The sequence below is a fragment of the Camelus bactrianus genome, chromosome 1 (assembly GCF_048773025.1).
Source record: "Camelus bactrianus isolate YW-2024 breed Bactrian camel chromosome 1, ASM4877302v1, whole genome shotgun sequence".
NCBI classification, from domain to species: Eukaryota; Metazoa; Chordata; class Mammalia; order Artiodactyla; family Camelidae; genus Camelus; species Camelus bactrianus.
The window spans coordinates 25,897,783-25,924,592 of NC_133539.1; the positions used below are offsets into that span (position 1 = coordinate 25,897,783).

The 26,810-nt window shown below is 38.0% G+C and overlaps 1 protein-coding gene across 6 annotated transcripts in view; it reads left to right on the top strand.

Annotated features, from left to right (window-relative positions):
• ROBO2 (roundabout guidance receptor 2) overlaps positions 1-26,810 on the top strand; it is a 1,146,968-nt gene that overhangs the window by 596,482 nt on the left and 523,676 nt on the right. Inside the window, exon 1 of one of the 6 annotated variants that reach the window (XM_045520881.2) lies at positions 4,226-5,264. The exons of the other annotated variants lie outside the window; for them this stretch is intronic. Within the exon in view, the coding sequence (XP_045376837.1) occupies positions 5,204-5,264 (61 nt within the window). The 5' untranslated portion in view covers positions 4,226-5,203. Of the gene's footprint in view, positions 1-4,225; positions 5,265-26,810 lie in introns of those variants that run through there. 6 annotated transcript variants of the gene reach the window in all.

A 26,810-nucleotide genomic window follows, 5' to 3' on the forward strand; every position in this document is an offset into this window, starting at 1 on the left:
GAATACTTGAAAATGAACTGATTGAAATCAGAACATATTTCAGAAGAACAATATGCAATTTATCTTGGCTCCCTCAAATCATTTTGAAACAAGTTGGAACCTAATAAAAAAATAACCTAAGAGCAAATGAGTCATCCTTCTCTGATCTGGATTTTTAACGCTTCACTTATTTTAATTGTCCTGTGTCCTTTTGTAGATAATAACCCATACATTTCATCTAAATGTGGTGTTTCTGTATAGTGTGGTAAGACAATCTTATACAGAAAAATTCAAACTGAACTGATAACTGATGATGGGCTTTTGGCTGTAAAACGATTGTTCAGTTTTGGAAACAAGAACCGATCATGTATTTCTGTATGTTTTGGTGTACTAGATCTTTGATCAATCAAAGCAATTTATTAGGGTGTTTCAGTATGTCTATAATGTGGAAGATGTTTTTTAAAACAATCCAGATCAGAGAAGCATAGTCTAACAGTTAGGAGCATAGATTTTGTAGAGATATCTGGATTCAAAGGTAAAGTGCATTTTTTATTAATTTGGGTTAGATATCTAACCTTCAGTTTTCTCACCTTTACAATGGGAATAATATCGACCACATAAGGCTCTTACAGGATTTAAATGATATAATGAAGTTTTAAAAACTTGAACAATTCCTGACATATAGCAAGTGTTCACCACATTGTAGTAGATGCTAACTTTTTTTTTTATCATGGATCAGTTGATTTGCCTATGTATATCACCTTGCAACTATAATGATAGTATGTTAGAGAGAGTAAAAAAAAAAAAAGGAATTTTTTTTTTCAAATTATACCACATCCTTGGGGAATATGATACTGACAAGAAATATTTAATATTTTATATCTTATATTGTACAGACTGCCTTCAGATAAGTATTTTGTGGTTCTCCAGGAATGTCAACTCAGAAGTGCAGTCACAGAGGCCATTTGATCACCTTACCCAAATTAGGGTTGATTATAGTCTCTGACACACAGTTGTCTTTAGGTGTATTAAAATATATATTTATCTGGTAGGAACATTTTGAGCACATAATAATACCATTCCAAGTTTTACATAAAAGGAGCCTAGATTTCCATGTACATTTCTCTGTTCAGCTGCTTGTTTGGAGAAGGAAAAACAACTGGTATTTGGAAAGATATTGAAGGCACGTGTGCCCATTTAATTTTCTGTATCTTAAACCTTCTGATTTGGTGGAGGGGTTCATTGTTCTAAGCCATTTCTAGCTTTGTCTTAATGAAAATCTAAAAGAAATTTTCTTAGCTAAAGCACTGATAAAATTGATTTCCAACTTCTACTAGAATGTTCAGGTTTTTAAAAGATTTTCTTTTTAGAAAAACTTGGAGTGAGAAATCCATTTCTTCCATAGACAATGCTCACTAAAAGTGTGTTAAATTTAATTGAAATACAAACTTTTCTCTAATACAGACTTTATCAAACCTCCCAGAAGGTGGTGTCTTTGTTCCCCTCGGACTCACTGTTGTTCATATTACAATTCTGTCTGTAGACTCTAATAGTAACTGTTAGTGTGAGAGTTCTGGTCATAATCTTGACATCACTTGGTATGAGATTCTTATATGTAAAGCCATCAATTTTCCTTGCTCACATTTTGTAGCAAATGAGATACTGACAAAGTACTCTTTTTTAAACATCATTTATGAACATACCCTCAAGACAAACAGAAAACATAGACCCCCAAATTCCTTTGTCATAGATATTATCACATAATGTAGGTAATATATGGCAAAAAGGTGGCACCAGACTGAAATCACTCGTCTGCTTTGTCAGTTTTAGTGGGTAAAGCATGAATGCAAAACGATGATGCTTGGCCCAAAATGTCAAATAAATATAACCAAAGACATGTCTATTAAATAAACCTTTTCTCTGTATGAGGCCATTTGTCATACTCTATACTAGGACGCCTTTCTGTGAGATATGAAGCAACATTTTTCTGCCCTAGAGGACAACAGCAATTGCTAGGTCATTCTCCTCTAACCTAACTCCCTGTTTCCCACACACACCCTACACCCACGCTTTCTGCCTCTGATTGTATAGCTCACCTAAGAAAAGGCATCTGTAGATGGTGAATCTAACAAATATGAGGTCGAATCTATCTTTTGCCTATCAATAAATGAATTGCCATGAGAAAGTTCTTCCAGATGAAATGTTCCAATATCTTCCTTTCTGAGATCTATCTTAAAATTAAAGTGCTTTAAGTCTTTATGATTTGTTAATTTCTGCATTATTATTAGGGAAACTTTTCCTTTCAGAATATTTCTTATTGTACCCATGTAAGGAAATCTGACTGAGATAGAGACTTGGAGTGGGAGGTGGTGATGGTGGTACATTATTTAGAAAAATGAAGTAGACTTTGTAATCCCTACTCTAAACCTAGTCAGAATGTTTAAAATGGAAATTTTAAAGATTTACCAAGTATTTAGCAGTATTAAAGATAGCCAAGAGAGATGTTAATTCAATGAAATTTGGGGTTTACCATGACCACCATAACCTAAGTTAGACTTGGCCCTTTGGGGGAAAAAATCATGTGAAATTTAGTCATTTTTTTTCCCCACAGAGTGGTAAAAGAATAATACATTCAGAATCATTACTCTGGGAATTCAAGTGATTTAACTTCAGCACACTGAAACATTTTTTTTTTAAACAACTAAATAATGTAGATCACAAATGTGCTGAAATTACTTTTAATGCTTCACAAGAAGAGTGGCATGTTTTATTTTTTTTCAAGACTATTTCATTACCACAATTTTCAAGCATGAAGAGGTGCCATTAAAAACTCTCCTAATTACTTGAGTGCCACTGACCATTTTTTTGAACCACGCAGTATCACGTCCATAATAGGCAAGGAAGAGCTAAGTTAAGTGGTTTAACACCGAAATGTACCACCAAACAAAGGCTCTTCTTCAAACTGCTTCACAAGGCCACAAACGAAAAGAATCTTTTCTAATATTTTCCAGTAGGGGGAACTAAAGGCTCACCATCGAGCTTTTAGCTCGGCTCGGAACCTGCGTGAGTCCTCATAACCCGCCTTGTAATCATCCGAACAAGCATCAAACAGCTACCAGTGAGCCTGTGATCACACGTGGGCCCGGCCACACCGGTCACACCGGCGGCACCCCAGACACTAGCATCCCTGTGATCTAACTTGGCCTTCGTTAATCATCCCCAGTCCTGAATGGCATTCAGTTGGTGGGTTCTGCCTTAATATTCAGGATTTTTGTCATCTTTGGGCTGGGATTCGGCTGTTTTTGAGCTTCTGTTAGCTCAGTTGGGTTTTCAGCTTTCCCCAATCCCTGTATTTTCCGCATTTCCTTTCAGAAGTACTAGTCTCTGGAGGGTAAGGACTTCGGGTACCGCCCAAGCTCCCTGATCCCCTCTCTCCATCCTAAGCGTTGTCAGCTGAACTCCCTGGCATCCCACAATCCCACGTCAAACTTGTCTTTGAGGGGTCATAAGGCAACTGAGTAACAGAACGAGGGGATGCCACCCCTTCCCCTCCTCCTCCCCTCTCCGGGATTCCTCAGGGGGCCATAGATCTTGGCTAAAACAAGCCAGAAGAGGCTAGAGATTTCTGCACACACACACCCCCGCCCCCATTCTTATTTCTTGAGCCTTTTAAACGAGCACCCCTACACAACCTTTCCGCTCCAAAAGGTGGTTATATTGTTTCCTTTCCTTTTTTCCCTCCCGCTCAGCTTCTCATTCTGCTAAAAGATGAAGAGTGAATGTTTGTGTGATTTTAACGGGTAATGAGGCTGCGCCCTGGGTCCTGGAGGATGATCTTTTTCCAGAAAGCGCGTGCATCTCCGGCAGACGGAGGGATGAATAATTAGGAAGGGCTTCCATGAAATCACTCACTGAGAAAATTACCTGCCCATTAAATGGGACGCGGCGAGGAGCAGGAGGCTAGAGCCCACCTATCCCCTCCAGAGGCGGGAAGGAGGGGGAACCGGGAGGCGTAGAGAAGGGGAAGGAGTTGACCGGCGGCCTCGGCTCCGAATTTGTTAATTTCCGTCCCGCTAGGACTCTCCCCTTTCCAGCTCCCCTCCACCCCCACCGCCCAGCAGGCTAGCGCCCCCTGCGCGGGCGGGTGGTAGAGTGTGGAGGTGGAGGATCTGTGCACCCCTTCATCCCCCCCCCCCCCAACGGCAGACTCCAAGCTGCTTTCATTTCTCCCCTCCCCTCCCGCCTCCTCGCCTTCCCTCCTCTAAGTCCTTCCACCCGCGGCTGCTGCAGGAGGAGACGGACGCTCTGCTGCGGGGCCGCGGGAGCAGCGGTAGCGGCGGCGGCCGGACCAGGGAGACTGGCGGCTAGACCCGGGCGGGCGGCCGGACCGCGCGCTCCCTTTCTCTCCCGCTGCCGGGCTCCTGGGCTCACCGCCCGGCTCCGCTCTCGCCCGCAGCTGCCCGGGTTCACAGTCTCTGGGAGGCGGCACCGCGGGGGGTGGCCGCAGCCTCAGCCCTGCCCCTCCCTCCTTCCCTCCTTCCCTCCCTCCCTGCAGCCCCACCACGTAGGAGTTGGGATTCTCCACCCGATTCGTCCCGATTTCCCTTTTGCCTCTCTTTTGGAAACGAGAGAGGTGGAGGGAGGCAACGAGGTTGCAAAGGAGAGGCCCGCCAAGTCGGCCCGCCTGCAAAGTGTTCCTTTGACACATCCTTATTATGGAAGTTAAGTGAAAAAACTCTGGACGTGGAGCAGCTACCGAGACGGAGACCAAGGGAAAGAAAACCAGTAGGCAGGCCAATGTTTTTTCGGCAGCGCGCTGGCAAGTTTGTGGAACACTTTCTAGGAATTAGGTCTTTTTCTTCCCTTCTTGACTTCTGAAGAAAGAACTTGGCTTTGGATTGCCATGGAGCCTGAGGAGAGAGGGTTAGACACACTTGAATAATCCCTCCGGCTGGGCTGAATTCGTGGGAATTTAGGAAGCCAGAGTGTGGAAATACAGCAGCCTTTGGAGTGCCCTCTGTTAATTCGGATGGATCTAAATGTGCCCCATTCAAGACCTCTCCACTAACCTCTTCTGATCTTGCCATTTGCTCTTCTTGACTTTAATTAGCAGCTAGGAAAGTCTAAACTTTGGACCTACCTCTTTTTTTTGATACTTATTTTTGTACTTTTACTCTCTGGGATTGGTTTCTTGAACAATCTGGATCCTTTTTAATATGTCAAAATGAGTCGGCTGATGTTTACACAACTACTGCTCTGTGGATTTTTATATATTCGGGTTGATGGTAAGTTAAAATGCTTTTATCCTGTTTTCCCTCCAAAAAACATTTCTTTCTGCTTTGGATGTGGGCTATAAATAAAATGATAATTATGTCTGTTGGTCCCTTTTTGCCAGGCATGGGGCTTTTGGGGGGCAGAGGTTTTAAGTCTTTTGTTTCTAAACTACTGTAAGTGGAACATGTTAGGAGTCACCTATTGTTTAATTTACATAATTAGTTGAGGAGCTGGATAACAAATAATGGGCTCTCAGTTTTGTTAGAAAAATAAATTTGAAAGTAAACCTCTTGAACGAGTCTAGAACTCTTGGGCTTGCTCTCCGTTTGGGTTTGTTCTTGTGTCTGAACTTTCCTTGGCTTAGGAATTCAAGAGAAGTAATAGACACCTCAGTGAAGGTACAATGGGTTGGGAATTTGAGACTGGGTATCTCAGAGATCAATGTGTATCACCTGCGTGCTGATGAGTGCTCTCCTAGAGTGAAATCAGAATGAAGAATTTAGATCATAGGGAGAAAACTGTCAAAAGTAAGACTGGGCGAGGCTCCAGGAAGGGGGAAGCAGAAGCTGTAGGCTGGCTGCGGGCACCGAACACTCAGCTCAGTCCCCAGTGGCAAACACAATGGGGATCTGAAACAGGTGCTGTTGGTGTCTCCCTCTAGGTTAAGTCAGTTTGTCAAGCAGACAGCATTCTGCCTCTGATTCTCCTGTCTTTTGTTCGGATTTCGTTTCCTGGGATATTTTCACAGGATGTCAGTTTTTTGTGGGAGGATTGCAAAATCCTTTTTTGTAGCTCTTTTGAAGGATGAGTGGAAGTAATCGTTAACGTGTTTTTTTGTTTGTTCCAAAGAAGACAGTCAAAAGAACATTTGGTACAAACCTTCTAGAGACTTTAATGTTTACATCAATGCAAAGAACTGGTCTTAAAGGGAAGACTAGAACATGATATTTTTGCCTGTTATATGTGGCTTGTGGTACTTAGATTTTTAATTACTGTACTTGTAAAGAATCTGAGGTGTATTGGTCCGAATACTTGAGCCATTATAGTAGCTTGTTGCTACATAAACTTTCCTCCAGCATTTGCATTGTGGACACAGTCATTATTTGGGACACTACCTATTTTTGCCCGCCTGTAGGAGCTAACTTTGTTCTTGGCAGCTGCTACTGCTGCACAGAGCCCAATGTATGGGACTCAAAAGGGAAGACTCTCTGTAAACATGAAGCAATACAGATGAGTTTACCTACTGTCAAGTGGCTGTTTTCAATGCGGGACTACATGAGTACCTATGCCCCCCTAGCGATACTGGCAAGGCATTCATGTGGGCACACCCCTTCTTTCTTTTTTCTCTTGTAAGTAGTAGATGTATAGGAATTAATCACTGTGAATTATATTGTGGCGCTATCTATGATCCTATCTAGTCATTCACCATTTTCTTCTTCAATACATTTACCTTTGCGATACGTTTACATTACCATAACAAAAGGTTTTCATATTTGTCCCAAGTGTTTTGATTATCATGATAAGAAGACTTTGATATAACTTTTTGGATAATAGGTCCTCATAAGCTGTGAATTTACATATCAATACCAGAAATACATGTATAATCTATATATATTAGACTACAGAATTACCACCAAGTTTTTCCTTTTTTGAATCAGTGGGTAGCTAGGAGGAATACAATTAAATTGCTCAGTGGAAGTGACAGAGGGAATCAGAAGAGCTTGGTGTTACAGAATGTAATTAATGTACCAGGGTGTTTGGAGATATATGAAACAAATGCAATTAACCAGCTTGCTGGAACAGCAGCAGCAAGACATCATTTCTCTCCTTCCCTCTCTCCCTCCCATCTTAGCTTCCCTCCCTCCTTTCCCTCTCTCCCTTCTTTCCTTCCATGCCCCCCCCCCAGATACACCTAGGACCTTTGTTCTGATTTAACGTTATGGGATAAGGGGGTAATTTGTGTCTGGGCCATAATTGTGCAGCAAAATTCATAGTCATGTGGTGAAAAATGCCCAGGGTTGAGGAGTTGAAAAGGTAATACTAAATTTTTGTGTGTGTGAAACTAGTTTTTATATTTAGCATCCACTATGTCAAAAGCAAAGGGAACCATGGATGCTTACTGAATTAGTATGTAAGTCATACATTTGACATTGGATTGCCTTTGGTTTACTTCCGAATGATGACAGCCACTCCATGGGGATTGTTGAAAATTTGGGATGTAGACAACACTGCCCTCTAGGCTATTTCAGCACACTGGGACTGGGTGTTCACATGTATAATGAGGGGGTAGGTTTGTAGGGTCTTGAGGCTTTCTTACTTTTTCCAGGATTCAATGATTTCTATTTGTTATCCTTCTTAGAAGTATGTGCGTATTCTCCCCATGAATTTCAAATTTAGAGAACCTTGTACCATTTCAAAGATATACTGACTCTCCTCGTGCTAGACACAGAAATTAATTTTATTCAGTGACAAATGATACATAGATTTGCATTGAAATTTGCCTGGTGGGTTATTTATATGTGCATTTTTATGGTATATGAAAAATGTTAGTTTTGCATCCTCATAAAAGATATGTGCTAATGTCATTTATGATTTTTCCATATCTTGTGTTTGTAAGAATCCATGGAGAATAAATATTAAGTTAGTTGAGAACTACAGGCAAACTTTTCCATTTGGGATATAAATAAAGACTATCTCACTCAATACATATTAATTAATGAGATGCAGGTTTTTATTTACTATTATATAAGAGAATATGTATCGAGTATAGCCTTTGTTCTCCAGATTTTCTTTATTTTTAGATTAAAATACGGCTTTGTAATCATTTACAGGGAACTAATATGAACCATTACAAGACTGTTTAATTACATCTATATTCCATACTTTGTCAATTCAATAATTTTACGGTATTGGTGAAAGGATATTTTTAAGATGAAAGTTTTTTTTAAATCTTTAATCCTTAAATATTCTAAAATGAAAATGGCACATGGTATTTGGGGAGATAAAGATGATGTGTGTGCATAGTGCAGATGTATAATATCATATAGGTTTATACACTTGGCCAAAGTGCTCCTTTCAGTAATGGGCTCATTATCATAGCCATATGTAGTCCATTTCAGAACTTAAATTGCATATAAGTAACCTGAAATTTCTTCTTCCAACTATGCAGTAATATCACGTTTGAGCTGGTTTTGTTTGAATAACCTTTGATTCTAGGCAACATGTGAACCATAAGTCAAAAAGATTTCTTAAAACATAGGAAAAAAGGGTATCTTAAATAAAAAAAGCCATGATTATACAAAAAAGAACAATTCTGATCATCACGTCCTTGAGCAGACTGTTTAAAATAGCATCTTTGATAATAAAAATATGGACATGTCAGCCCATTGCCTACATTTGGGTACATATATAGTACTGAAGGGAGCTCATGGATGTAGGATGTGTGTGTCTAGTGATATCTGCTTCAGTAGTTCCTGCAATCTATAGGAGATATTTACTTCCCATGTGCAATTTGGTTTTTGAAGAGTGTTAAAAAACAGATTTTTCTTTTACTTGTTTCTCCTCCTAGTCCTCCTCTTCTCCTTCTTCTCCTGTTCCTCCTTCATTTCTTCTCTTTCCTTCTACTCCTCTTTCTTTTTGGGACCTGTGGAAGGAATTAAAGAAATATCTGAAGAGCAAAGAAAATGGATGAGGGTGTTTCTTGAGTAACAACTTAGAAATTTGTTAAATTGCATTTAAAGGGGAATGTGTTAATAATATTTTAACTTTGGTTTATCCAGTTGAGGGCTTGACTCATGTTTTTTCTTTTACAATACTATTTATCTTTATGCAAACTTATTTTGTATAGTTCTTTTTCTAGGCAGACAGAATTGCACAGATCTGAGTTCAAGCAGACAATGGAAACTGAGAGAGTGCTATTTATGGACTTGTTTTAAAGAGGTTATGTCTCTTACAGTGTTTCCAGCTATACATCTATCAACCTAAATCAATCCATTGATACTGATAATGATTTTCTTCTTTTTTAAAATTATTGAATAAAGCGTGAATGAATGATTATGTAAAATCTTTTAAAGGGAAATTCCCATACGCTCTTGCAATGTTTCCACAGCATGTTACACCATAATAGAAACCTAACATAATATCTAAGGTGTAGTATACTCACCCAAAAAAACTTGTCTCTAACTCAAAACAATGTTGAAGTAAGCTAGACCTCAATCCTTGCTGTTTCCTCCTTAATATTCCATATTATCTTTCATTTGGTCACATAGGTTTAAAAATCTATCTTTACGCTGATACTTCTCAAATTGCCCTAATCATGTGTGGAGGAAAATTTCCATAGAATTACAACTTAGCTTATCCTTATACTGTTGTATCTCCAGTGCTCAAACATTGCTTGGCATATCTAGCTGACTATATAACATCTTTGCTTGATATCTAATAGGAATGTATCAAACTCAGATGCTAACTAGATTTATTGTGGTGGTCATTTCCCAATATAAACAAATAGCAAATCATTGTATTGTACACCTTAAAAATAACATAATGTTATATATCAATTATACCTCAATCAAATAATAAAAAAATATATATATCAAACTCAAGCCCAGGATAGAATTTGCTCCTCTTTCTAATCATCTCCAGCCCAGTAAATGGCATCACTATTCTCAGAGTTTTTCATGACCCAAAATTGGAAAACATTTTTGACTTGTTCTTACAGCCCAAATCCAACTTGTTAGTATACCCTTTGAAATATACCCTAATACCAAGAATTTTATCTGTGTGTTTGTGATTTTCCCCAATGTTATATTATAAGCATTTTCAAATAGGCAGCAAAGCTGAGAGAACTGTACAGCAAACACTCATATATCCCCACCTTGATCCTACCATTATTTTATTATACTTGATTACCCCATATCTATCCATCTATCCATTCCTCTAGGCATCTATTAATTCATCTTACTGTTTTGATGCATTTTCAAGTAATTAGGTACCAACTGTTTCTTACTAATTCCACCACTACCATCCTGGACAAAATCTGGACTATTGCAATAGCCTGATAAATGATCATCCTTCCTCCATTCCAGCTCTTCTTATCTGCATACCTTACACCCATCCAGTTCTCCACACAGTAGCCACAGGGACCTTTTAAAAGCATGTAAATAAGACAATGCCAGCTCCTTGCTCAGAATTTCTAATGGGTTGCACTGAGAACTCTTCACAATAGTTTACAAGACTGTTCAAATTCAGGCCCCTCACTGCTTCTCTGATCTCATCTGTTCACACTCCCTCCTAGAACCTAGATTCAGAAGTTTCTTTAGGATGTTTTATTCCTCACTTAGGGCTTTTGCATTTGTTGTTTTTTTCTACCTGAAATGTGCTTTCCCAGATCTTTGCAAGGGCAAGTCTTTCAATTGATTTAACAAGTGCCTATTCAATAGCATCTCTTCAGATGTATGGATCACCCTATGTATGTAAAACTGCTTCCCTTAAAACACTATTGGGCTACCCCCTTTACCTATCTTAATTTTTTTCTTAGCACTTATCATGTCCTGAAGTGTGTGTGTGTGTGTGTGTGTGTGTGTGTGTATGCATGCAATCTTGAAGGGGCTGATATCTTACCTTACGTACAAGCTAATAAGTTAGACTGCCACAACTTAAAGAATGCTGGCAAAACACGTGAGATTTCTGGGTCAGAGATGATAGACTTCATTAGCCTTGCCACAGCAAGCAGCATGACTTCATGTCTGTATAGATTTACCTTTCCCCTGAAGATCCTTAGGGACAGTGCAGGGGGGCCCAGGTAGATGATACACACCTAGTGGGTTACCCTCACAGCTGAGGAACCCTGAGCTTGGGAACCCAGATGTTTTGTAATGGGTGATAAGGAAACCTGCCTAACCTTTGCCCTGGAGAAGACATTGTATGAGTATATTAGATAGTAAGCAAATCTGCCTTCTGTTCTCAAGGGAGATCATCTCTATTTTAGAAGACTTTGCTATATGCAAATATTAGTATGCTTATCATCTGCCTCTTCCACTGTGCTCCTAGGGCTGGGACTTAGCTTTGTCTGTCATGTTTACCTATGTTCCTCCAGTGCCTAGAGCACAGGATGACACATAATAAATTCTAATATTTGTTGAATAAATGAAAATGTGCTTATGGAGTGCTTTTGAGGTGTTTGTTTTCATGCCCTAGTCTGACACATGAAGTGTTTACCATTTGAACTAGGTTTATATGTTTATTTTGGGGTGTGCATTTGTGTGCATCTCTCTCATTCTTTCTGTCTGGAGAGTTATCAAACATGCATGTTTTGACATAAATGACATCATGATTTCTGATGATGTAATATTCTGCCTTTCACTTTCCAGGAGATGTAGAATTGACTGTGTGCTTTGATATGCCTCTTTTCTAACCAAGAATATTTTCTACAGTGGTGTTTTTCACAGTCACGCTCTCTCAGTCCCCATAACTAACACTGTTGTGTGTTTTAGCACACTGTTGAGTGGTGTGTATATTTTGACAAGGCACTCCTTCAAAGGATTCTGATGTGCCTTAATAGGACCACGCACACTCCCCTCTGACTAAGGAATGTTGACTTATATAATGATAACTAGTCCAAAAATTGAGACTTTTAAGCATCAGCAATAGAGAAAGTAATTACTTACTAAATGGGCATCATTCTGCCGTAGAGGTATCTGACCCCACCGTTGCAGTCATCATGTCTAGGGTCCTGTTTATCATCAGTGATACTAAACTGAGATATACTTAGCAATTTGGCAGGTGGGACCCTCTTTACAGACCTACTTTTGATTTTAAGAAAATAACTTGAAGGAGTCTTATCTGGAAAACTTATTTTTTTAAACTAAGGTAAAGATCAACATGGATATTCTCTAAATTTTGCTTCTTTAATATTTTTCCCCAACAACTTTATTGAAATGTTTGAGATATAATTCACATACCATATAGTTCACACATATAAAAGTGTACAATTCAGTGATTTATTTAGTGTATTCAGAGAGCTGTGCAACCATAACTGCAATCTAATTTTAGAATTTTTATATCATTGTATCAAGGAAACTCTGTATCCTGTTCCTCATCCATCACCCCTCTCCCAGCCCTAGGAAGCCACTAAGAAAGTCTACTTTCTGTCTGTATAGATTTGTCTATTTTAAACATTTCATGTAAATAGGATCATAAAATATATGGTCTTTTGTGACTAGTTTCTTTCCCTTAGTGTAATGTTTTTAAGGGTCATCCATGTTGTAGAATATATCAGTATTTCATTCTTCTTTTATTGCTGAATAATATCCCATATCATTTATATTTTGAATTATCTGTGGATATTTAGGTTGTTTCCACTTTGGGGCTATTATAAAGAGTGTTGCTGTGAACACTCATATACTAACCTCTGTGTGCACATATGTTTTCATTTTTCTTGGGTGTATAACTGGAGTAGAATTGCCAGGTCACATGGTAATTCTGTGTTTAACCATTTGAGGAACTGCAGGACTGTTTTCCAAAGCTGCTATGCCATTTTACACTCCCACTGGTAATGTATGAGGTAAATATATTATTTTAATTCACCATGGAAAGAAAATGTTGAGTGGCCTTGATGGATTAGATATGATTTTTATAGTGAAACAATTTTATAAATGATAATAATATGCCTTAAATTTCCAAAAGTCCTAATTTCTAATCCTTTCAGTGATTGTCTTAAGTTTTCTTCAGTTGCCCTGTAAAGTTTTACAAGTGAAATACACTCAAACTGAACTTGTCACTTTTAGCAGGGAGTTCACCGATACTAAATGTAAATTACAGAATGATGGCATCCCAGAGCTAGAGGAAGTTTTTGCAGTTAGGCAGCACAACCTTTCCGTTGGTTGGACAGATGGGGAACTGAAGCTCAGATTTTTTATGCGCCTTGTCAGAGCCTCTGCCGCTTAGTGGTGGGGCTGGAATCAGAGTCCAGGGATGTTTTTAATCTCTATACCATGCTTCTCTTGAGAGACGATTTCCATTTTCTTAACCCTGGAACTCCTTAACAAGAGTTCCAGGCTCTTGTTACTGAAAATGACCAGCTGTTTTCTGAACATGTCAACAAGGGAGTTAGCCTGAGAAACCATGAGGTTATTCATTTGATTCAGCACCTGCTTATGGAGCACCTATTTATAAACACGACACCTTGTTGAGGGCTCTGTGAGGAACATGATGACGTTAAATAGTTCCCACCTTCAAGGAGATAACTCTTTAGTAGAGGTGATAACAAATGCTCAAGTTACTGACACAAGAGTGGTTATCTGGTAGTTGGGGGTTGAAGGTACACACAACATAGCTTGGGAACTCAGAGAAGGAATAGTGATTTCCAGCTCTTGCAATCTGGGAAGTGTAACAAATGGGTCACTTAACCTGAGCCTTAGAGGAGAAGTGGAGTTTTAATAGACAGAAAGATTGGGAATTGTATACCAGCAAAAGGCATAACAGGAGGAATGGCACGGAGATGACAAAGATGTGCTAGTGGAAAGGCAAGGAGTCTAGTTTAATTGTAACATTGTTTGTCCACAGGAGAAGAAGCATAAGATGATTATTGAAAGACAGTTAACAAACACTACCGAGTGAGTCAGAGCAAATGATTTAACCATTCTATGCCTCAGTGTCCTTGTCTTTAAAATGGGCATGGTAATAGTGTCTTCTCAAACACCTGATATGAGGAATAGGTGAATATATACACACACATATATATGGAACATTGTATGTTATCATATATGGAATTAGATGTGTGTATATATGTAATATATATCCATATGTATGTATATATGTAATATAGTACCATATGTTACATATATATGTATACTATATATGTAGAAATTTTAGAAAAAGTCCTCTGAACAGTGCCTGGTACTTAAAACACCAGTTAAGTGCTATTATTTTTTTTATTAGTAGTAGTATTTTTATTCTATTATTATTCTCTTCCTAGTATAGAGTAGAAGTAAATTTAAGAGTACTTTGTCTATCAGGCTAATTACGAACTACATTTCAGATGCATTTCATGATAATTTTCACATAACCTTTCAAGGTGACTGAATAAGAACTTTTGTTGCCCCTTACGGGGACTCATCTGTGGCCACACCTATGAAACTGTGACAGACGTGCTATGACATGTGTGTTTCCATTGCATCATGTGCTGATTACAGAACAAATAGGATTCCCAAGGGAGTGGTATTATGAATGAAAGGAATAAACAAGAGAGGCATACTACAAATAGCAATTTGTTAATAAACAGAACATGCTTGTAAAACCCTGCAGTTTGGTTCATGTTGACTGATTATGTTTTATCCAGATTAGTTTTTACTTGGTGCTTTTGCTATAAAATATCATGAAGCTAAATCTTATATGAGACACAGCTTACTGGTTCTAAGTAAATGCACCTAGTACAGAAAAATTTTTAAAAATTAACATTCAGTCCCCACTCAACATTTTTTCCTGGATGGCCTACTTATCTTTCTTTCATCTAGTATAAATGTTGATTCTGATGCTTTTTAGAGCTATCCATTAATTAGATTTACATATTGAGTGGTTGTTCTTATCAGAAAGGCTAACCTGAATGAGACAGTATCACTGCTATTGTGGAAGGGACACACCATGGGTGTCCAGAAGCTCTGGACTGCAGTTTCAGTTTTACTACTAATTAATTGTATGACTTTAGGTTCTTATCAGAAAAAATAGATAATATTTGACTGTGTACTCTCCAGCGTCTCACTCAGCCTTGAATCCTATTATTGTAAGTCATTTAGTTAAATGTCCTATCATTTTTATTATGTTTGAGTACAATTAAAGGAGAAAATTTACCCTAGAAAAAAAATTATCCCAAGCCATAAATGTCAATCTTTGAAAATAATTATGATTTATTGTTCATTTGCATGGGATATATCCCTGTATTCTGATGTGGGCTTAATGACGTGAATATGGATAATAGTCAAAATTTACTAATCTTACGGTTCATATCCACTTTCATTCATTAATAACCACTGGTACTTATTGTTTCTTTATGAATAAATGGGATTAAAAATTTAATAGTAAGAAAACAATAGTCTTAAGCCAAATTACTTACTAGTTTATGGCCACTGTAACTAGAACCATATGTGACAGGGCAGTTTTAGCTCAGGAGAGGGATTAACAGCCACTTTTTAATTTCTGTTGTAAGGATTGATGTGGGATTTCTTTCCCTGGTTTTTGGTCCCAAGCCTTTTTGGAAATGAGCTGTAGAATATGGAATATAACTCAACACTTAACATTACATTGCTTTTCAAGTTTACGCAAGAAACAAGGAAACCATTTGGAATTTAAAGGATTGGTCAAAAGCTGTGCAACAGTCATAACCAATTAAAATGTTCGTAAGTGTGATCAAAAAGGGGGAACTTTAAAAAATTAAGTCAAGAGGTTTTCTTTATAAAGAAAAGGTTATACGTTATATAAATCAAGGTTATAGTCATACTTTAAAGTTTCACAATATATACTTCCAAATACTACCAAATGGTAGAACTCAGTACACTAATTTGTTTAGGTATATCTGATAATTATACAATACAGTTTTCAGAGTTACATTAAATTAAGGGAAATTCAGGATGAGCCTAGTGACAGGTATTCTAAATTGTGGTTTTTATCTTTATTTTAAAGTGAACTTTAATGTAATGTCAGCTAATAGTGTAGTTACTGAAAACTGCATTAATTGTTGATCTGTTAAAACTAGAGCAGGCATTTCACCTTCCCCTCCTTAAATATGAAATAGCTTGTCCATTCTAGACCACCTCTGAATGTCAACAACTACAACAAGGAGCCATCACCCAAATGCCAATTAAATGTACCCTTCCCCAACTGGCTCATTGATTGCAGGAGAGACTGAGTAAGAAGAGTGTAACCTTTCAAAAAGAAAATGCCAGGTAACTTAGCATTCTTAAGTGTTGTTGTTTTTTTTTTTTTTTCCATGCAAAATGGACTGTGAGGAGTTAGAACATTGAATTTGATGGTTTCAGAACTACTTTCTTTGATGCAGTGATAGTCTCGAGAGTTAAAAACTAACGACGAAAAAGTATTTCCACGGTACCTGAGCCCTGAATTCATAGATCTTCAAGCTGTCATTCAGTTGAGGTTTGTAACCTCCTTTTCTTCTCACAAATGCTGTTTAATAACTTCACCAGAAAAGAAGTGCTAACGGATTTAACTGGGGAGTTCCTCTCTGGCTATCTTGAAAACATGTAGGTGATTTTGTAGTTAAGTGTGTTTTTAAGTGTTTCAGTCCACCTTTGTGATTTGAAAGCCTGGATAATGTCAACTTGTAATACAAAATGAAAGAAAAAAGAATAGGAAAAATATGTAGAACATGTGGGTACAGATTTTGAGCAAAGATACTTCATCCCCCTGCCCCATACACACATGGCTGTTAGATATGAATAAACTTCTGAGTTGTTTAATGCCTGCCATCTACTCACAATCCAACAGACAACTTTTATTTTATGAAGCACATTTTCCGAGCTATGAATTATTATTTTACTTTTCTGTTAAACTGTAACACCTGTGATGTTCATCAGTTGGATCTTATGAATCTCTCCAGATTTGTGAGGCTCTCAGTAAAAGCGTCTCATCCTGTTAAATTTAAATTCCTAGTTTGTTCAACTTTTCTTTTCAGAAAGCGGTTTTTATCTTTCTAAGCAGCAGCTAAAGATTGTATGCAATTAAGATGACTTGTCAATTACTTCTATAGTCTCTCTCTCTCAGGATGCAATTCTAAGCTTTCTGAATTTGGGGTTCTATAGGAGTTTATGCATGATCTTTGCATTTGAAATTGTCCAGGAGGTACAAGGATATACCTGGGAGGGGCAATCACTATGAACCATAAGGAGTGTGGGGCTATTGGAAAAGTGAAAAATTGAACATTTGAATAAAATGAATTGGACCAGCATTTGAAACTCTACTATATAGCAAATGGACAAGCTGATATTTAGTTCTATGGATTGTTAACATTCACATAAAACAGAATTATTTAGCATTTACTGAATCCTTTTTGATAATCAATTTGGGATCAAATGCAAAAGAACATGTGTCTGGCTTTGTATGACCCCGAATTCTTCCGTTTTTCCTTTGAGCAGATGACATGCCTTCTTTGCTGACTGATATTGGTTGCTAGGAGAAGTGCACTGGTCTGGTCCCCTCTTCTCCAGCAGTAAAACTAAAGAGTGAATTGAGTAAGAGAAAGAGAGGCAGAACACAGTACAGACCATGAATCATGACTTGTCTCCAATATGTCCACTTTGCTCCCATTTCTTTTCCCTTTAAAAACTTTTGTTTTTACCAGTGATGCTTTCTTTCAGCTGCTATCTATAATCCTTTTGGAGCCTGAGGGGAAGAGGGCTGCTAAAGGGAGGCTGTGCTGCTAAGAGTCCACTCAGAGTAATAATAAAAGCCTTGAGAGTTATTCATGGGGCCACATTAGTGAGAATGCCCTACTTGGTGAATAGCGTCAGTCAGCTGCCTTTGAAATCCAGTGATTAATACCTTCTGTTTTTAATGGGGGGGGAAAAGGCAGACAAGAAAGGTCTTCATACTACTTTGGGTCTTTTGCAAAGTAGATCTTAATACATTGTCGAAGCTTTTGAGAAAGAAGTTGCTAAAATTTCAATACCTGTAGTAGCTTTTTAAAAAAAACAGTGTTTTGTGAACTGTTAATTGTTGCTACTGTTGGATAAAATTGAAATAGTAAAAGTATCCCAAATGAACACATTAAAAAAATCAGTTAGCCATTCTTATATTTTGGCAGTGGTTGTGAGGAATATCAAACTAATAACATGATGTTATTGATTATATTCAAAATGTGGTCTATGCTCATCTACTTCACAGCATCCAAATCACATTTTTGTTTGTTTGATAAACTAATTACAATACTCTTGAGATTTTAGAGAAGCATCTAATGAGAAAGTGTTAAAGGTGGCAGGTGTTTGTTTCCCAAGAGCACCTGGATATAAGGGACAGTCTGTGATTTACAAAGAGGCTGTCTCTCTGTGTGTGTGTGTGTGTGTGTGTGTGTATGCTAGTGTAACATAAGGGATTTAGGATTTTATCATTATAATCCATCCCTGTTACCTCTCTTTATATCTTTTGATTACATTGGGTACATAGCAAGGTTCAAATAAAATTTCTTAAGGTTTAGGAACCTTGTCAATCACCTTAGGTGCTAGATAGAAAAGCTTCTGGTTTTGGTGGCCTGTGTATGGCAACTAGAAAAATGCAAGATGATGCTTTTTCATACTGTTTTTCAGTTTGATTCTGTTGTCATCCAGGCTGTTATTATTTAGATGGTAATTTAAGCCAAGCCTTCCTTTTAAATTATTTTCATTCTTCTGTTCATTTTACATTTTAAATTTATTTTAGTTGTAGCAGCTTAGTCTGGTTCTTCTCTATGTACTCACATTCATTAAAAAGCCTTTAGTGTAGTTTGAATATGAGAACAAACAACATTTAAACGACTCTGTGTGATGCTTCCGTAACCTGTTTTTCACTCTGTGGAAGTGAAATATCTTGTTAAGAGGTGGTAATACCCAAGGGCAATCAGAGATGAAAATGTAACGATTTGGTGTGTGATGTCTAGAGATCAGCTTCAACTGAGGTCTGATTTAACATCTTTATTAGTGATGTAAAGGAGAGAACAACATGATAAAATTACATACCCCAACATTAGAAAGCTATCAGAAACTTCTTCCCTCACCACATCCCCATACCTCATGAACATAGAAATGATTTAGAAAACTTTAGGCAGCAAACATTCTTAGCAGATTAAGAACTAATGCTTTATTTGGTATATAAATGTAAAGTAATTCTTCAGGGAAATAATCAGAAATCTAGATATCTAACTAGGGGGAGAAGCCAGCAAAGCAATAAAACTGAAAGGGCCCAGGGGATAAATGAGAGTAGGGGCAAGGAGAAAATGCGATTCAGATTAGGAGTGTTATGTCCCAGTTTTAAAGGTCATGAGATTATAGTGCCCATTTACGGAGTATTGCATCACTGGCTGTGGAGATTCTCTTTCAATGAACGTGGCTTAAGTGCAATTGAAATACTTCTTTCATTTTGCACTTCATTGGCAGAACGTGAGAGTGGGAGAGAGATTTTGGCAGAATAAAAGCTGGAGTGAGTACAAAGACAGATTCTTTTAGAAGATGTCTGTCCACTTAAAACTAGAGAAGGATGTACTTATTATCTCTCTATATCCTGATCTATGCAGTTGAGAAACAGTATTAAGATGGATCCTATTAAACCTTTTTAAATATTGAGAGAAAGGATTGGCAAAATGTAACCATGTTTAAAATGTTTCACTAACCACTTTTTATAACTAAATCAGAAAACCTTGCAAGCAATGAGTTATGTTTATGGGGAAAATACTCATACTTTAAAATTATTGTTGACTTAAATTGTAGGAGATGCTAAATACAAAGTTGCATTGTATTTCAAAGGAAAGATAATAAACAATGAATCCACTATGGAAATAGACAAGAATTGTGATCAGACTTATTGGTTGAACAGAATCCAGCATGTAATCCTCTTACTACTTTCCGCATTAGTGCGGTCTTATTAAACATGCACCTTTGGGGCTATACAATTCAAGAGAAATGTGAAATATTTGATAGTCTCTGTTCTATAGAGAGGTGCAAAATGACAACAGGAGTGGAAAATAATACCTAAGTTTGGCTTCGTGAGTTGGAGTTCTTTGTATTTTTCTTTTGGTCTCATTACTTTGAATATATTATGAGGGGGAAGAATAATATCCTGTCATTAGATTTTTAAAAATCACCTTTCTTGATTTCAAACATTTTCATTTGTTTGAGAAGCATCACATACAAGCTAGTGCCTGAGCCTTGGTGGTTATTTTATATCATTAGTGATAAGCCCAGGAGAACAGAAAGAATGCAGAATTGACTGCCAAGGCTCATCAGAGCCATCCTGTTCTCACAGTCTCCTGGCACCTGTGTTAGGAAAGGGATCATCATACTGTGAACTGGGTGCCTCAGAACTTCGAGGGCCACAGGTAGTAACAATTTTGGCTCTGCTGACTATGAGTCCTCTTCTGTCACAATTTCTCATCTCTGCTTTTATAGGGAGGTGGCCATAGACAAGCTGTAAATGAACGGCAGACTTGTGTTCCAGTAAAACTTTATGGACACTGAAATTTTAATTTTTTAATGATTTTCTTATGTCACAAAATATCATTTTTCTTTTGACTTTTTTTCCTGTGATTTAAAAATGAAAAAAAAAAAATCTTACCCATGGATCATAGAGATGGGCCATATTTGGCCTGAGGGTTATAGTTTGCTGCCGAATATAAAATATACCTTTTTCATTAGAGGAGGAGAAGAAAGAACGTGCTGCGATGGAGCAAGAGGCAGATGGAGTCAGAAGATGAATTCCCGCCCCCCCCGCCCCCGCCCATATTATTTCTCCAACTTCATCAGTCCTCATGCATCCTTTCAGCAAACGTTTGGAGCGTGCCTACTATGTGCGGTTGACTGAGTTCTTTAGATCACAAGCTGACAAACAAGATCACTGCCCTCAAGTACTGCTGCAGTTGAGATATTTGTACAGCACGCTGAGAACCTGAAAGGCTGCCTAAGGTTTTAGGAGAAAGCTTCCTTACTGATTCTACCAAATCGGTCCCCAACGAGGGTCCTTCTGCTCAGTATCACTCACAAAGATAGATGGAAACAGAGTTCGGTTCAGAGGCCAAGGAGGGCTGCACTCTGATCAGTGAACACAGAAGGGTATTTCGCGCTCGCTGGCGAGCGCAACCTCTGTGCCCCGCGCAGGCGCCCCAGAGGCCGTGGGCGGGGCTGCTTTACTGGGATCCGTCAGCCGGGAGGGGGTGGGGTTCCTGCTGGGCAAGCGCTTCAGGCTCCGGATGGAGCTCTGGGCGCTCCGGGCGCTCCGGGCGCTCCCTGCGCAGCGACTCTGCGCGCGGCGCCGCCGCCGCCGCCATCTTGAGTTGCGGTGTCCGGCGCAGCTTCTACATACGGTCAGCGGCAGAGGTGTCGGCTCAGCCCTTTCTCAGGAAGAACTCCGGTCTGAGGTGGCAGGTGTGAGACCTCTGCTTGCCAGCCCTGCGAGCAAGTGAAATGAGACTAAGCGCGAAAGAAGAGGTTAGACCGTATCACCTAGATTCCCTCTTAGTTTTTACGCCGGGACCCCAGTGGGCTTTGCCGGTGACACCTTCACACCTGACAGGTAACTTGAGCAGAGTCTTAAGAAGGAAAGGAGTGTTGTGACTGACATTTGGACAAGTGGTTGTGGTGCTTGGGGATAGGGTGGAAAAGTCTAAGGCATGAGATGAATGGAATGGTGTTTCTGGTTACAATATAGGTGCAGAGAGGAGCTTCCTCACTCGGAAATGGGGTTGGCGGGTTCCCTGTGAAAGGCTCAGTCATGGAAAGAAGGCAATGAAAACTCATCTAGAGGTTTTAAAGTCGGCTAATGCTCAGAATGCAATATGTGACTTAAATGAGGGTGTTGTTAAAGGCGAAAAGGCCAAAGGCAGAGAGAACCCTTCAGGGATAAAATGGTGAAGGCATAAACAAACGAATTGTCCGTAGATGTGAAACATACTATGTTGTCAGTATATGTGTAATGGATTCAAAACTATAGTGGAGGTAGATTTGACAGATGTGGAATGGGTATAGGAGAACAAAGTAAAGAGGGAAAGTACAGGAGAAAATATTTCTAGCAGTCTAAGCAATTGGGAATTTGAGAAGATGAATCAGAATTAAGACCCCCCCAATTATATTTGTCTTAATTATCTTTCATACTGAACAAGGGAAGAGTTTTCTTCATATCCTTCCTTGCTGTTTCTCTAAATTTGAAAATGTTGGCAGTTCTTCTGCCAGGTGTGATTTCACTCTCTCTCTGTTTGGGCTGGTGTAAATTTGACCGCAGCTTTAGATTTGCAAGTAATTTAGAAGTATGACATCAACTCCTGTATGCATGCTTTCCATTGAAAATTCATAGTTCCATTTGTGTAGAGAATACAGTGTCTTCAAAATCAAGAACAAATTCACAAAGCTTTCCAAGAAATCTCTACTGTTTGTCCGTTTCTAGCAAGGACCATATTTACATCTTAGTCCATTTTATATCTGCTGAATTGCACAAAGTAGGGCTTAATTAATGTTGGACAAATTAAATTTGTCCTTCATAGGCAGCATTTTATGCAGGAACCAATGCCATCTGACTCCAAATATGTTCAATGACTTGCTTTTTTCTAGTAAAACAGGAAAGTGTTGCATGGAGTGGAGCAAGCCTGGAAGATGGCTCTTCAAACTAAATGTATATTTCCTGTACCAACTTGGTAGTGAGTAAGCTACTTGGCTGAATGATAAAGGGCCAGGGGAAATTGAATAAGTGAGATTCTCTGCTTTCTGTACAATTATGTGCTGGCTGCTTTTCCCAGTCCATAGACTTCTCTGTATTTGTTGTTACTGATGTAAGAGAGTGATAGATAAATAGAATGGACCTACTATCTCAGAAATATGAAAGTAGAAAATAAGATAGACAGTGAGATGTTGAAGGCCAATTCTGAGATTTTCTAATTGGCTTTTTTTGTCAATGTTATGTCACTGTCATGCTGTGGGGCCATATCATAGCTAACATTGAAAAGCATACGGGCATTGTACCATAACAGCACTGCACTCATTGAGAGGGAGCTAACTCTGTACAGTTTCATCAGTTTGTTTGTGTGTGATATATATAAAAAATGTAATAATATATCAGTAATGAGATTAGAGTCCCAATGATTAAGTGCCCACTCGTTAAGTTTGGAGTTACGGTACAGGATAGGGAAGCAATCATTTGTTTTTAGAAATAACAGATACAAAAAAGTATTCACCTAGAACTCACCCTGCTATGATTTCTATACACTACTTTTAAAGATTATTTTATTTGTAAAGATTTTCTCTTTTATCCAACTTCCACGGCCTCTTTCCGTTAACACCAAACCCTTTTGCATGTAGTATCCATGGTTCTGTAACACAGACAGTGTAATAGTGAAAAAGATACTCCTGGTATTAGGGGTCTCTGTGTAAAATTCATTTTCCTGGTTTTGTTATTAGGCCAGTCAGTAAATTGCATATTGTATTGACGAAGTGGCTTCATTCTCATAATAGTCTGTGAACTCAGGAGGGACTAGTTTGCTGACAAGGCATATATAAATGAGTAGGACTATATAGAAAATCTCATAATGAATCTGGAATAGAAATATAGATGCTGTAAAAGAAAGTACAGTAGACTCATTGGGGGTATATATAAATTGCACCCAATCCCAATCAATTTATTTCTGTAAATTTATATAACTGCCAGATCATTTCTTACTTTCTCCTCTCTAATTTCAAGGTTTAAAAGTACGGTCAGTTAACCAAAGGAATGTTTATATGGTGAACTTATTTTGGCAAAATTGTGGTTGTTATAACACAGCCATCCATGTAAGTAGCATGAATGCATTAAATTAAAAAGGTAAGTAGAGTAGTTGAACTGTCTGTCCTAATAAATGAGTGCACAGTACTAATAATTATATCCTTTCAGAGAGGATTTAGGACATATTTTGTGGGTATTTATCTCACATAAAGGGGAAAGTTTCCTTCCGTGGGAAAACATTAGATCACAGGAAGCCTGAAATATTTGAGTAACAACTTTGTGAGGCCACACTCAGTCTGAACAAGTTCTAACAAGATAAAATCCCCAGAGTAAGAGGAAGGAGGATGATCACAAAGATCTACTACTGTTTCCCAGATATTTTCTATAATGTAGCTAAGACTCTCTTTGATGAAGTCATCCTTTCTCTATTCATTTGTATAAAATCTCATTCTCCCCCCACCTTTTTTCAAAGGAGGTGGTATTTAGTAACTTTGGTCGAGCTTATAAAGACCTAATTTTGTTTGATGAGATTCACTCAAATTAGACAATACAAATAAAGATGTATATTTGTGAATGAAAGATTCTGTGACTTACTAATATCTTAATTGAAGATGCGCTTTCATTCATCAAGAATGAATTCTCATGAAGTCTCAAGAAGACTTGAGAACTGTGTACCATTTTATTTTGGAGTGTGAGAAGTTAGTACCTTCTCATTTCTTGAAATTATATGGGCAATTTGAAAATATTAAGGACTGAGAAATACTGGGAACTGAGTATTTAGGAAAAAATATAGTATATTTAGTATAATTTCCACAGCTGGAAATATATAGGTAACTCATAGCTTAGATACAAGACATACAATTTTTTGGCAATTGCATTAAGGATTGTAGATACAGTAACATAAAAATAACTTTTTTCCAGATGTAGTGCTTAGTGTTTCTAACGTGAAAAATAAAATGGTTGAGTTAAAGCCATAATCATAATTTATAACCTATGCAACATGTTTTGTAGTTTAAGGAATATACATGTTTATGTGTATATGTAATATATGTATGTACGGACATGCACATATGTGGGCACAAATATGCACACAAATGCTCACGCATATACATATATACATACACGCATACACATATACATACATTCTTATAATGTAGTTAAAAATTTATACAACCAAGTTGAAATGCTTTGACATTTCCATCCTTTTGTCTTAGCATTCATGTGAGTTAGTTACTAGCATGCAAGCCATCCTTTCTTGCTTTGAATTTTATAGATTTAAAAAGAAAGTATGAACTTGGATTGTGATTATGATTGAATTTTGTCAAAAGACGTGTGTATGTGTGTGTGTTGTTTTTACAATCAGAAAAAGGAATGCTTATATTTCTTGCTAATTTGCTGTTAAAATTCTATTCCAATGCAGGGCATAAGAAATGTTTTAATGTGTTTTACTAAGCTTTCTAATATTATGTGACTAGAATAAGTGAATAAAAACCTTTGGGCATAGGTGCTTTTAGCGTAATTGCTAAAAGCTTTATTCGGTTGCCTTGAGGCAGAATTCATGAAAATTAACACTACAATACTCTAATGTTTAGATACCTGAAAGTTCCATTCAAATGTAAGTAATATTCACAATAACCTCGTTACTGTAATTTAAAAAGAGATTATTGTGTGCTATCTGATACAGCCTGCTCCCCCCCCCCATTTTATAACATCCTTAAGAATGAATTTGCATCTCCCCTTAGGGTTAGTGAATACCTCAAGTGATACTGTTAGTACTCTTGAAAAACAAAAGGAAAAAAATGGATCTGCAAAATATGGCATTAAAGGAATGGATCTGCAAAATATGGCATTAAGGGATAAGCTATTATTTTAAAAAATTCATCTTGCCTAGTGATTTCCAAGTTTATGGCTATTATTAATTTAGGTGATAGCACAGATGCACATTTATTCATTATTTCCTTAAAAAAAATACTGGGCATTTGCATTGTGCTGGGTGCTTATGATAGTGTGGGGGACCTTTCAGTTTAGTGGGAAAGATAGATAATTACATTGAGTATGTTTGTACTTACAATTGAATTTAAGTATTATAAAGTACAGAATGTCACAAAGAGATGAAAAAATTTACAGAATTTAGTTTGTTGGGCTTGAAGGCCTCTTTGGGGAAGTAATATTTATGCTGAGGCCTGTGGGATTAGAGATGGGGGAGAGGGGGACTTGGGAATTGCATTTCAGACTGAGACAAGGTCCTGAAGAGGGCTGGAGAGGAGAACTTGTCAGCTTTGAAAATGTAGAAGAAAAGTCGAAGAGAAAGTTGTGAGCAAAGGAAAGGTAGAGGAAGGCTGGACTGGATGGTGCAGATTTATATGTACGTATGGATTCTAAATTTTATCCCAAGACAATAGGAAGAAAATGGGAAGGGTTGTTTTGCTCCTAAGGGGATTTCCAGGCTGGTAGAAGAGGTCCAGTGGTAAATCTGAATACAGTAGAATGTGGTTAGCTGTTAGCTTGGAGGTGGTCTCAGGAGGGTATAAAAACGCAATGAACCAAACCCATTCTGCTGTGGGGCGGGGGGGCGGCGAGGGATTTGAAAGGATTCCAAAGAGGATACCTTGGGCTGAGTTCAGAATAAGATTCAGCTAGAAGCATTGCCCAGCCCCCATCCCAGACCAGTTGCATTAAAAAGGCTGGGAGAGCAGTCTGGGTATCTGTTTTCTAAAAGTTCTCTCATGATTGTTGACATGCGTCTGGGATTGACAGTGAGAAGATGGTAAGGAATAACACAGGAGGAGGTTGCCAAGGAACTAGAAGATTGGAGAGACTAGAGCAAAGTGAGTGATGAGGGGATGCTTTAGAGAGATCCCTAGAAGTTTGGCCAAAATAACTAAACAAACAAGTTTCAAGCATATCCTGTAATCAGGGAAGCAAATAATGGCTGACAGGATCTCCTATCCCATCACTCTTTCTTTATCTCCTTTGATTATATATTATTGAATTGCGATATTTTATGTATAAGCTTTATGAATCACACTTACGTTAGGCTACTTCATGTCAGGAGCTGTCTCCTCCTTGATATTACTTGTTGTGGGTTAGCAGAGAACGACACATAAAAAGTGTTCAAT